This window comes from Hippocampus bargibanti, linkage group LG15 (assembly GCF_051943395.1).
Source record: "Hippocampus bargibanti isolate YZ-2025 linkage group LG15, ASM5194339v1, whole genome shotgun sequence".
In the NCBI taxonomy this organism is placed as follows: Eukaryota; Metazoa; Chordata; class Actinopteri; order Syngnathiformes; family Syngnathidae; genus Hippocampus; species Hippocampus bargibanti.
Window position 1 is genome coordinate 1,693,597 of NC_142748.1, and position 12,231 is coordinate 1,705,827.

Genomic DNA, 12,231 nt, shown 5'->3' on the forward strand with positions numbered 1-12,231 from the left:
AAGCAGTTCTAGATGAAAGAGGAGAGGATCAAAGCCACCAGTGGATCAGGGACATCATGGTGGAACGTGCACTTCGACTACAAGCTAAATGTTGAAAGCAAACACGGAGCTTTAGCATCCATTGACGAAAAGAGATTGTCTCACATCTCCTGTCCCACATAAATCTGCTTCAATTCCAAGCCGCAACAAGTCCACATACGCATCGGCGCTCTGCGCTGACGCTCCTTTCTTTTTATCGCGGGCTCCTCAAGCCATGCATCCATCCAGCCGCAGACTGTCCAACAGCACTGACCTTTCCGCTGAACAAAGCAGGGCTGTGAAAATGCTGCCCATTACAGGCGCAAAAAAAGCACAATGGCCCCAGAGCTGTCCAGCGATGGCAGTCGAATGGCACCGACATTCCTCCCATTCAAAAACAGTGGGCAAAAATGCTGAAAAACAATCCGTATCCATTCCACATGAGGCACAACAACACAAAGTGACAAAAGAAATCACAAAACAAGACAAAAACAACAACAAAAAGCAAGGCCCATGAGAGCACTTGCTAATGGCTACCTACTCGGGCGCCATCTTGGACTTCTTTTTGTGTGAGAACCCTGAATTATGGGTCCACCAGGGAAGCGCTGCACCATTAACACTGTTGCATTTAAATTGTGACTGACTGTGGGAGAATACCTTCAAGACCTCCTTAATTCTTCTGACATGCTGTCCTTAGAGGAAACACAATCTGGGGACTCTGGTGGGCTCGCCTATATTTGGGGTTGAAGTCATCGAGGTGGTTAAAAAGCTCTTCTGTGGGCGAAGACTCAGTGGTGAATGAGATCCGCCCGGCGTTCCTCATAGCTCTGGATGTTGTAGAGCTCTCCTGGTTGACATGTCAGGACATCTCATGGACATAGGAGACAGTCCCTCTGGATAAGCAGACCAAGGTCGTGCTAACCTTGTGTTCGTATTTGCAGGTAAGCCGACAAAAGGAACAAGTAACCATCCAGAGAGTGCGATTCGCGTCTACAGTGATGAGAGCAGTGACAAAGTAGCTGCAGGGACATTTGTTCCATACTGCTCCATGGTCCACGCCCAGCTCTGTTTCCATGGACACCGCGATGCGGTTAAGTTCTTCGCCGCCGTCCCAGGTAAACAAAAGGACTCATCAACTTGGTTATTATTAGTAATTAACCCCTGATGCATGCAAGCAATTTTTTAAGCAGTTGTATAAATACAGTAAAGTCTCGTTATATCGATATTCAAGGGAGTCCGAAAAATATCGATATAACCGGGACTATCGATATATCCGACCCTGTTTGCATGTAATTTTCTCCATGCGTGCATAGAAATAGTATCGATATAACCGGGACTATTGATATATCCGATATCGATATAACGAGACTTTACTGTAGTGATACCTCGGCTTACGAACAATTTGGCTAACGAGCTTTTCGGCTTACGAACGTTAAATTCACGAGAATTTAATCTTGGCATATTAACTATTTTTCGGGATACACGCGGAGCGCCACAATGAATGATGTGTCGTTCGTGAATGAGCCCGTTCTCTGAACAAGGAAATGGCAGCTGACTTTTTTTGGTCCTCTATTCCCCGCCCCCAGTCTTCGGTTAAACCCGCACGTGATTGGTCAAGAACGCAGCAGTGGGGCAAAAACACAGAGCTGCAAATGAAAAACAGATAGGCAGACGACAGAGAGAGTGAGAAAATGGATAGAAAACACGGTGAAATTAAGAGTCGTTTCAACATTATTGATAAAGGTAGAGTGTAGACTGCAAGGTTAAAATATCCCATCAATCAGGCTCCACAAAGAACCTGCACAAGCCATCTGTACACTTGATGCAAAAAGCTATCAACCCAGCTAAACTGTACATAATTGATGAGGAACTAGGTAAAATGATCGCAGAGAAAGCACTTCACTCGGATATCGTCAAGAGGCAACCTGGAAGTTCGTCATCCATTGATAATTTCAAGGCTAGCCACGGATGGTTCGAGAACTTTAAGCGTCGTACAGGGATTCATAGTGTCATTCGTCATGGTGAGGAACCAGTTCTGACGATAAAGCTGCCAAAGATTACAAGGAATCATTCCTCAAGATGATGGAAGAAGAAGGCTACGTTCCTCATCAAGTGTTTAATGCTGATGAAACTGGCCACTCCATTCCATCAAGGCATCAACGACCATCACAAAGGTCAATAAAACGACTGTTCGACAGTACAGTTTATTTCTTTAATTACAATTCCATAGCACATTTATTATACATAAGTAGGGTATCTTGTGTGTAGTTTTTAAGGACAACCGACATCACATTTTTGTTTCCTAACTGACATCAGAAAAACGTTTTATAGCATCTAAAATACCCAAAGCACGCAGGCTGATATTTGTATTCAAATGCAAAACACCAATAAAAATGAGTGTCCAAAATCTGCAAAAAATTGAGCTGCGAATTGGGCATTTTCAGAAAGCCCCAGTTCGTCATGCATTGCTGGAGAATCAAAACAATGGCTTCAGATTCGGAGAATATGCTTTCTTGTTACACATCCAGTTATGAATATGATTCAAACAGTTTTGAAGAGGAAAGCATACATGTTTGCAATCAATGACATAATTTATTCCGTGCCATTTTGAGGCAACAATGGGGGGAAATGGATCACCAAAAAAGCGGCAGAAAATGGCGACCTACCTCCTGTGAGGAATTAATCAGCCCGTTTCCACAGGCTGATAAATTCCTTATATGGAGCTTGGTCGCCCTCTTCTGGCTCTTTTTGGTGCAACACAACATTTTCAGACCAAACAAGCACAGCAAAATGCATTGACGTGATGGAAGGACTGCTACAATGTGTCCTTTTTTCGGTCAGGGGCGTTCCTTCAGTGACGTCACGTACGGACTTGTCACCAACTGAAAAACAAGACTTCCGGAATATTCAGCGCGAGTCTTAAAACGTAAAATATAGCTATATGCGGTGGAATCTTTGTAAAATACGCTCAGTAGAAGTATTTTAAAGCCATTTTACAAATTATGGACACAACTTGTCCGGAGACGTCGGTTGTCCTTTAAGGCGTAGAAAATTAGAAGGTAGAAAAGTATGTTTTATGGGGCCGTGGGAACGGATTATTCTCATTGTAATGGTTTCCTATGGGAAATTAATGTTTGGGATACACAATTTTTGCCTTACACACTCTGTCTGGGAACCAATTAAGTATGTAAGCCAAGGTATCACTGTATATTACATATATATAAATGTGTGTGTGTGTGCGTGTGCGTGTGTGTGTGTGTGCGTGTGCGTGTGCGTGTGCGTGTGTGTGTGTGTAAATCAGATTTCAAGTTGAATAAAAGCTGTAATGTTCCAAAATATTGATTGTGAGAGTAGAGTAAAGGTGTCAGTCTGTATGCTTACTTTGTCTCTGTACAACACGCATAAGTGCTTCCTGCCACATTTCTGTTGTCTGTTTTTATGTTCAATAAACAAAGAAAATAAAAAAGGCATTGGTGCTGATCATGAGAAATGGAGTTCCAGTAATTGACAGTCAGTTGTGTGTTGATGTGTCAGGTCATGCCCTTCCATCCACATCCACCTGTGGAGATGACAAGACATCAGATGCCCCATCTCAATATGGAAACAAGTCTATGTTCGTGATGAGTGGGGGAGAAGGCTACATCGACTTCCGGATGGGTGAGTTTGCTGTTCAAGACCATGCAAAATTAAATATGGGGGGAATATTTTCCCATTGAAATGAATGGACATAATCTTCATCCATTCTCATCTTCCTCTCAACCGTTTTTTTTTGCCATATTGCATCAACTAAATGTTGCTCCCTCTTGAGTGCCCTACTTGGACAGCTAGGGGCAGTATAATCCAGATAGACATGTACTCTTTTCTTCAAGGGTGAAAGAAAGCCCTGCAACACATATGCCAATTAGCGTTAGCATAAACCGTGTGGGACCTTTCTTCATGCAAGTTGACAGTTTTACAGATATAGTGTGTGATTCTGATTCGTTTTAGTTTGACAATAAATTTAACCTGGGAGTAGTAGTAAACGATTTGAAGCCTCTTTTTTCACTATTTTCTCAAATGTTATAAAATTTGATTTAAGTTCATAGGAACGTTTGTATCTCAATAAAAATGAAAAAAAACTGCATGAATGTTCTAGAAGTTCTTGTTGTGCTAGGACAGGGATGTCCTAGCACAACACATTGTCGTTACAGTTTCCTCTTGGGGGGCCGTGATGAATGTATGGAAGCCATTCAAATTGTTAACTCCCTCCACAAATGACATATAAAGCGGATAACAAATGAAAGAATAACTAGTTTTTAAATTTGTAAGAAAAATAATGACTGTTGTTGGGGTTTACATACAACAATTTGAAATTTTGGTTCAGACTTTAGCATGCTTCATGGAATTTCACAAGTTTGATTTGCTTTTGCGGGCCGAATAAAATGATGTGGCGGGCCAGATTTTGCCCCAGGGCCTTGACTTTGACACTTGTGCTATATATGCTTGTCTTTTTTGTGTGCCAAAAACACATTATTATACGTGGTCGTTTTCTTTCGTGTCAAAAACTGGAATTTCACAAATTTGATTTTCTTTCGCGGGCCGAATAAAATAATGTGGCGGGTCTGATTTGGCCCGCGGGCCTTGACATGGACACCTGTACTATACATGTTTGTTTTTGTCATGCCACCTTATTATTTATTTACATGGTCGTTTTTTTTCATGTCAAAACCTGGAATTTCCCAAGTTTGATTATCTTTCGCGGGCCGAATAAAATAATGTGGCGGGCCAGATTTGGGCCCCTGGGCCTTGACTTTGACACCTGTGTGCTAGTAGAAGACCATATGACATCTTTTTGTGTCTCCAGGGGACGAGGAGTTGGAAGTGACGGAAGGGGAGGATACCCCAATGAAACTTCAGTCCCCGTTATCAATAGCTGAGCGCAGCCACCTCATCGTATGGCAGATCGTGGACAACGATAAATGAAACGACAACCAAAGCACCCTCAGAACTGCCACAAGCACTTTGTTTTTCAAAGCCAAACAACAAGAATTGATTTTGGGTGGTCTTATTTGGCCCTAACGTTTTCCTAGTGAATAGGAAAACCTTATTTATGTATTTAGTGCATCTGTTGTCATAGAAACTCCAACATAAACCAGTTGTGTTAATGAGAAATGTCTGATTGAAGGCAAATCAGACTAGCTATGTTTCTTTGAAATACAGTGATACCTCGGTTTATGAACGCATTGGCTAACGAACGTTTCGGCTTACGAACGTTAAATTCACAATACAGTAAAGTATCGATATCGGATATATCGATAGTCCCGGTTATATCGATACTATTTCTATGCACGCACGGAGAAAATTACATGCAAACAGGGTCGGCTATATCGATAGTCCCGGTTATATCGATATTTTTTCGGACTCCCTTGAATATCGATATAACGAGACTTTACTGTAATTTAATCTTGGCATACAAACTATTTTTCGGGATACACACGGAGCGCCACAATGAGTGATGTGTCATTCGCGAACGAGCCCGTTCTACTAACAAGGAAATGGCAGCCAACTTTTTTTTTGTCCTCTATTCCCCGCCCCCAGTCTTCGGTTAAAGCCGCACGTGATTGGTCAAGAACGCAGCAGTGAGGGGTGGGGGTGGTTACAGAAACACAGAGCTGCAAATAAAAATACATAGGCAGATGACAGAGAGAGGAAGAAAATTGATAGAAAACACAGTGAAATTAAGTCGTTTCAACATTATTGATAGTTCAAAGGAAGAGTGTAGACTGCAAGGTTAAAATATCCCATCAATCAGGCTCCACAAATAACCCACTACACTTGATGCAAAAAGTTATCAACCGAGCTAAACAGAACACAATTGATGAGGAACTAGGTAAAATTATTGCAGAGAAAGCACGGCAACTTCACTCGGATATCGTCAAGAGGCAACCTGGAAGTTTGTCATCCATTGATACAACTGTGTAAACTCTCAGTCGTACAGGAGTGGTCCATCGATGAAAAGGTTTCTTCAGCCATCATCTGTACTTCTATGATGTCGGACGTTTCGCTTCTTATCCAAGAAACTTCGTCAGTAAACTAAAGAAACTAGTTTGCTGACGAAGTTTCTTGGATAAGAAGCGAAACGTCCGACACCTTCAAAGAAGTACAGATGACGGCTGAAAAATCATTTTCATCATCATCCATTGATAATTTCAAAAGGTAGCCACGGTTGGTTCGAGAACTTTAAGAGTCGTACAGGGATTCATAGTGTCATTTGTCATGGTGAGGCAGCCAGTTCTGAGATAAAGCTACCAAAGCTTACATACAAGGAATCATTCCTCAAGATGGTGGAAGAAGAAGGCTACGTTCCTCATCAAGTCTTTACGACTCCATTCCATCAAGCCATCAACTGCCATCACAAAAGTAAATAAAACAACTTTATTAAACAGTACCGTTTATTAGTTTAATTACAATACCATAGCACATTTATTATAAATAAAATAAGGTATATTTTGTGTAGTTTTTTTAAGGTTTAGAAAATTATAAAGTAGAAAATTATGTTTTATGGGGACTTGGAAATGGATTATTCTCATTTTAATGGTCTCCTATGGGAAATTAATGTTTGGTATACACACTTTTCGCCTTACACACTCTGTCTGGGAACCAATTAAGTTCGTAAGCCAAGGTATCACTGTAGTGTGGAGACAATAATATTCAGCAGGAAACAAACTTAATGGAATTTTACTTTTTTTAACACTTTGAAATGTTTTCGTGTCCAAAAATATAGTCACACATACACTGGCAACATCCTGGTTTGTGCCATTTGGTTGACATTCGACTCCTCGAAACGAAAAACGTTTTGCACAAAACCTCTCTTCCGAGGACGATTCCAACCAAATAAGCGGCAGAGGATGCAGGAATAAACTCGATTAAACAATACCAAACACAAACTCTGGGAATAATCATAAACAAAAGAAAATATGATCAGCAATAATTATGAACGGTTTTAGTTACAAACTTATTTGAATACGATACTGATCTAGTTTGTTTAAAACTTGTTTCAATGTAAGAACACTGATAGGGTATTTTAGTTTGCAATACCAAGATTTTCCCTAAAAAGTTAAGTAAACAGTCTTACGGCTGCCTAAGGCCTATCCCAAGATACAGTAAAGTCTTGTTATATCGATATTCAAGGGAGTCCGAAAAAATATCGATATAACCGGGACTATCGATATATCCGACCCTGTTTGCATGTAATGTTCTCCGTGCGTGCATAGAAATAGTATCGATATAACCAGGACTATCGATATATCCGATATCGATATAACGAGACTTTACTGTATATTTATTATTCGCTTTAAGAATGTCAGGTTTGCTACCAAATTCTTCTTAAGCAAAGCTCGGCACGCTCTGAATGTGGCGCCTTTTGGTAACACAAAAAAATTAAATAAAACAGCCTTTTTTTGTTGCTAACAACCATATATTTGGAAAGCAAAATGTTGCTGTAAATAAGATGTATTTTTCAGACTTCAATATGGAAGTTGTGATGGAATATTTTAATAAAGTGAGAAGAGACAAAAAAAACTGATTGGATCTACCCTAGCATTGACATGTTTTGCAACAATGTCACTATTTCATGACTTATTTTATGTTGGTGGTTGAATGACAGCGAAACGGTTTCTTAGCTTTGCCGCTGCAAGAGTTTGTTTTGTACTCATTTCCTAACTGACATCAGAAAAACGTTTTATAGCATCTAAAATACCCAAAATACGCAGGCTGATATTTTTAGTGAAATGAAAATCACCAATAAAAATGAATTAGTGTCCCAAAACTACTTCAAAATGACCTCAGAAAGTTTCAGTTTCAGAAGGCCCCACCCCCTTGCTCGTGATGTCACGCCAAGACATCTTGACTTGCTCGAGAATCAAAACAATGGCTTCAACTTGTCCGGAGGCCTCGGTTGTCCTTTAAGAGGACAAAATAAGGTATGTCGACAGCGTTGCAGATCTCAGTGCTTATGTCTGTGTTCTTATTGGTAGAAAACAGATGTGTGATTGCAGTCTAGCCATTTCAGTATTTATTTTAATGATTAAGCCTTTGCGATTCACTTTGTATCTTTTTTTTTACATCAAATATAAAGTCATCCAGGATATATGATTGATGATGGCTTGGGTTATTGCCTTTGGAGAATAGTCATACTTTCTTGGGCTATGCAATAATATCCACAGGTAGAAGAGGTACGTGTGGTGTTTCCTTAGCAAGAGATTTTCTAGGAATCGACAAAAAAATGGAAAGAAATTCCAGCCATCCACATGATGATACTAAGCACTTTGTCCAAACTGTCATGATCTGGTTGGCGACCAACGGGGGGCGCTGTCGGCCCCGCCTACACCTGCACAGGTGCTGGTCGTCCCGATCAGATTGGCGACCAGCGGGTAGCGACGTCAGCCCTGCCGGCAGCCTCTCAGGTGTTGGTCGTTTAATCATTGACACTTAAAAGGACACCCGGCACGATCATCCGCTGCCGGTTCATTGTTTGTTTGCTGCTTGGTTGCTGCTCGCATCGTGTACGTGTTTGTTTAACCTTGGCGGACTTTTACTTTTGGTCTTCTTTTGCTACTTTGTATTTTTTCCATTCAGATGATTTTGATGTTTGACATTTTGTTCCTGCTGACTTTATTTTAATACAATTTGTCAAACAACCTCCCGCTCCCTCCTGCCTGCTTTTTGGGATCCGAACCCGCCATCACCACCTCGCAAACCGTGACACAAACACTCTTCTCCCTCCTCTGTTGTACATAAAACAATTGTCAGAAACCTACCAGGGACTTGAAATATCCCAGTTTGCAGTACACAAACACAAATATACTCCGACATATCTTGCCTTATTTGTAAACACTATTTTGTGGGCAGAATGAGTTTTTGTTGTTTTCTCCCCCCCACTTCTAATTGTTTTCCCAACTAAAGACTTAAACAATTACCAAAAATATAGACTAGCATTAATTTATCGGGAAGTGCATTTTGGCATTCCCCATGCTTCTGTATCTGTCACGGTTTGCAAGGTGGAGAGCAGCAGGGTGTAATTGACAAATTGTATTAAAAGCAACTTGCACCCGGTAGTGCAAAGATAAGCAGAAGTCCAGGGAATGGGCGAGATGCCAGGTGAACTGTCGCGGCTTGGAATTGAAGCGGATTTAAGTGGGACAGGAGATGTGAGACAATCTCTTTTCGTCAATGGATGCTACAGCTGTATTTAGCTTGTGTTTTCTGTAGCTGTATTTAGCTAGCCCGTGACATCCCTGATCCACTGCTGAAAAGGATGCTTTGATCCTCCCCTCTTTCATCTCGAACTGCTTCATGTCACAAAGAGGCTACAGCAAGTGCTGAAGAATGAATGACTCTCTGTGTCTGTTGTCATATTTATTTTGTTTTTTTGTGTGTTTTTTTAACTTTATGTTACTTCCGGGTTGAGTAAACGTTGGCACTTGTGGCTGCCGCTGCTCACCCGCAGAAAAAATATCCCATGACTGTAAAGTGTCCTTGAGAGTTTTGAAAGGTGCTCATAAATGGAAGTTATTATTATTATAATTATTATTAAATAATCTTGTCAGCGGCAACAAAATCTCAAACATCAAAGTCATCAGAACTGAAAAGTACAAAGTATCAAAGAAAAACACGAGTAAAAATCTGCCAAGATGAAACAAACACAACAGGGTGAATGACGCAAACACATACAATGACCCCCACAACGAACGGTCGTGCCGGGAGTCCTAATTGCCACTGATTGGAACAACCAACACCTGTGCAGGTGGAGTCGGGGACGACAGCGCCACCCGTTGGTCGCCAACCAGGTCGTGACAGTATCAAGACTCCTGTTGTTTCGGTAAACCCTTTCGTGCGCTAAAATAAGCGGTCCACTGTAGTAACCGCTATCCCTCAAAATATTCATGTATTGTCCTTTTGTAGCGATTTGTGATTTTATTTTATTTTTCATGTTGTTAATGACTCGAAGTTTCGGCATTCATGGTTCACATACACTCAACATAGCCAATTGATTCTCTATTTGTTTACAGCAACAGAAGAGGAGATTTTGGAACTGGCGAGTATGGGAAACAACCTGATAAAAATAATAAACGTGCCTATTTTTTTTACTAGTGATGAGAAAAGTCCAGCTCAATTAAGCACCTTTTGTTTTTCAACATCCCCTTTTTGGGGTTCTTGGTTTATGATAAAGGGTAGTGCAATGTAAATGTATTACTACAATATGTCTGTGTAAGCTCTCAGTCGTACAGGAGTGGTGCATCGATGAAAAGGTTGCTTCAGCCGTCATCTGGACTTCTTTGAAGGTGTCAAACGTTTCGCTTCTCACCCAAGAGGCTTCGTCAGCTAACAAAAAAATTGCCGGTAGCTCTGGCCATATATATATATATTTATATAAATCCTCGTCTCACCCACCATTCGGTGGTGTCTGTCCCCCATTTTTTAGCTCGGGTCCTCTACCAGAGGCCAGGAAGCTTGAGGGTTCTGCGCAGTATCCGTGCTGTTCCCAGCACTGCGCTTTTCTGAACCGAGATATCCGATGTTGTTCCCGGGATCTGTTGCAACCACTCGTCGAGTTTGGGGGTCACTGCCCCGAGTGCTCCGACCACCACAGGCACGACTGTCACCTTGACCTTCCAGGCTCTTTCCAGCTCCTCTCTGAACCCTTGGTATTTCTCCATTTTCTCATGTTCTTTCTTTCTGATGGTTCCATCACTCGGGACCGCGACATCCACGACAACGGCTTTCCTTTCCCCTTTATCTATGACCACGATATCTGGTTGGTTGGCCATTACTATCTTGTCAGTCTGTATCTGGAAGTGGGTATCCGTCCCACAATTAGGAGATTTGGGCACTTATCCTAGCTGCCCAAGAGCACGGCCCTGAACACCAGAGCCATAGAGGCAGGGATATACCACACCAGACAAGACCCAAGGTGTAGGTTGTGCAAAGAGGCACCTGAGACAATCCAACACATAACTGCAGGGTGTAAGATGCTGGCAGGGAAAGCCTACATGGAGCGCCATAACCATAGTCTACTGGCTGGCATAGTCTACCGAAACATCTGTGCGGAGTATGGACTGGAAACCCCAAGGTCAAAATGGGAAACACCTCCCAAGGTGGTAGAGAATGACCGAGCAAAGATCCTGTGGGACTTCCAGATACAGACTGACAAGATGGTAATGGCCAACCAACCAGATATCGTGGTCATAAATAAAGGGGAAAGGAAAGCCGTTGTCGTGGATGTAGCGGTCCCGAGTGATGGAAACATCAGAAAGAAGGAACATGAGAAAATGGAGAAATACCAAGGGTTCAGAGAGGAGCTGGAGAGAGCCTGGAAGGTAAAGGTGACAGTCGTGCCTGTGGTGGTCGGAGCACTCGGGGCAGTGACCCCCAAACTCGACGAGTCGTTGCAACAGATCCCGGGAACAACATCGGATATCTCGGTCCAGAAAAGCGCAGTGCTGGGAACAGCACGGATACTGCGCAGAACCCTCAAGCTTCCTGACCTCTGGTAGAGGACCCGAGCTAAAAAATGGGGGACAGACACCACCCATGAGGGGTGAGGCGAGGATATATATAAATCCTCGCCTCACCCCTCATGGGTTTTAACGGTATGCTGTATATGTCTGCTGTTTGGGGATCTGGCTAATTACTTCGCTCCAGACGAAGTGAGACTTCTGGCATCGTTTGTCCTTGACATTTTATGGGAGCACATTGGATGAGTCAGAGACATCTAGTAAAAATAAATTACAAGGGGTCCTCAAATTACGACACATCATATTTCAAAGGTAGAAAGGTGAAATAATGGACTGGTATGCTTGGGGCAGCACGAGTATATTCATGTGGTCACTTGGCATCAGTCACACGCTGACACCACATGACAGATTATCACTTTGTGGTTAGTTGGCTACAGGTGGTGGGGTCAGATACCAGTCCGACCTGGGAGATCCAGGAGTATTATAAGGGTTTTTATTGGGAGCGTCTGGCAGAATCACCTCTCAGAGGTAGTTTCAAAGCACAGCTTTTCTCACCACTGACATTGAGTCCAAATGCGCAATCTTCCTCTATCGTTGAGGCAGCCAATTGGAGATCTGCAAGTGCAGGAGGGAGGAGGAGATTGACTGTTAGATCCATGCAATGTCCGTTGTGATGCGGACTGTGTATCGGTCTGTAATGGTGAAGAAAGAACTGAGC

At 42.2% G+C, this 12,231-nt stretch overlaps 1 protein-coding gene across 2 annotated transcripts in view; it reads left to right on the forward strand.

Annotated features, from left to right (window-relative positions):
- Window positions 1-7,578, forward strand: part of spag9b (sperm associated antigen 9b) — a 70,029-nt gene extending 62,451 nt beyond the window's left edge. For both annotated transcript variants that reach the window (XM_089016093.1, XM_089016094.1), the window contains exons 27-29: window positions 960-1,133; window positions 3,553-3,675; window positions 4,862-7,578. In XM_089016093.1, the coding sequence (XP_088872219.1) occupies window positions 960-1,133; window positions 3,553-3,675; window positions 4,862-4,980 (416 nt within the window). In that variant the 3' untranslated portion in view covers window positions 4,981-7,578. The remainder of the gene's footprint in view (window positions 1-959; window positions 1,134-3,552; window positions 3,676-4,861) is intronic.
- The last annotated feature ends 4,653 nt before the right edge of the window (window positions 7,579-12,231 follow it).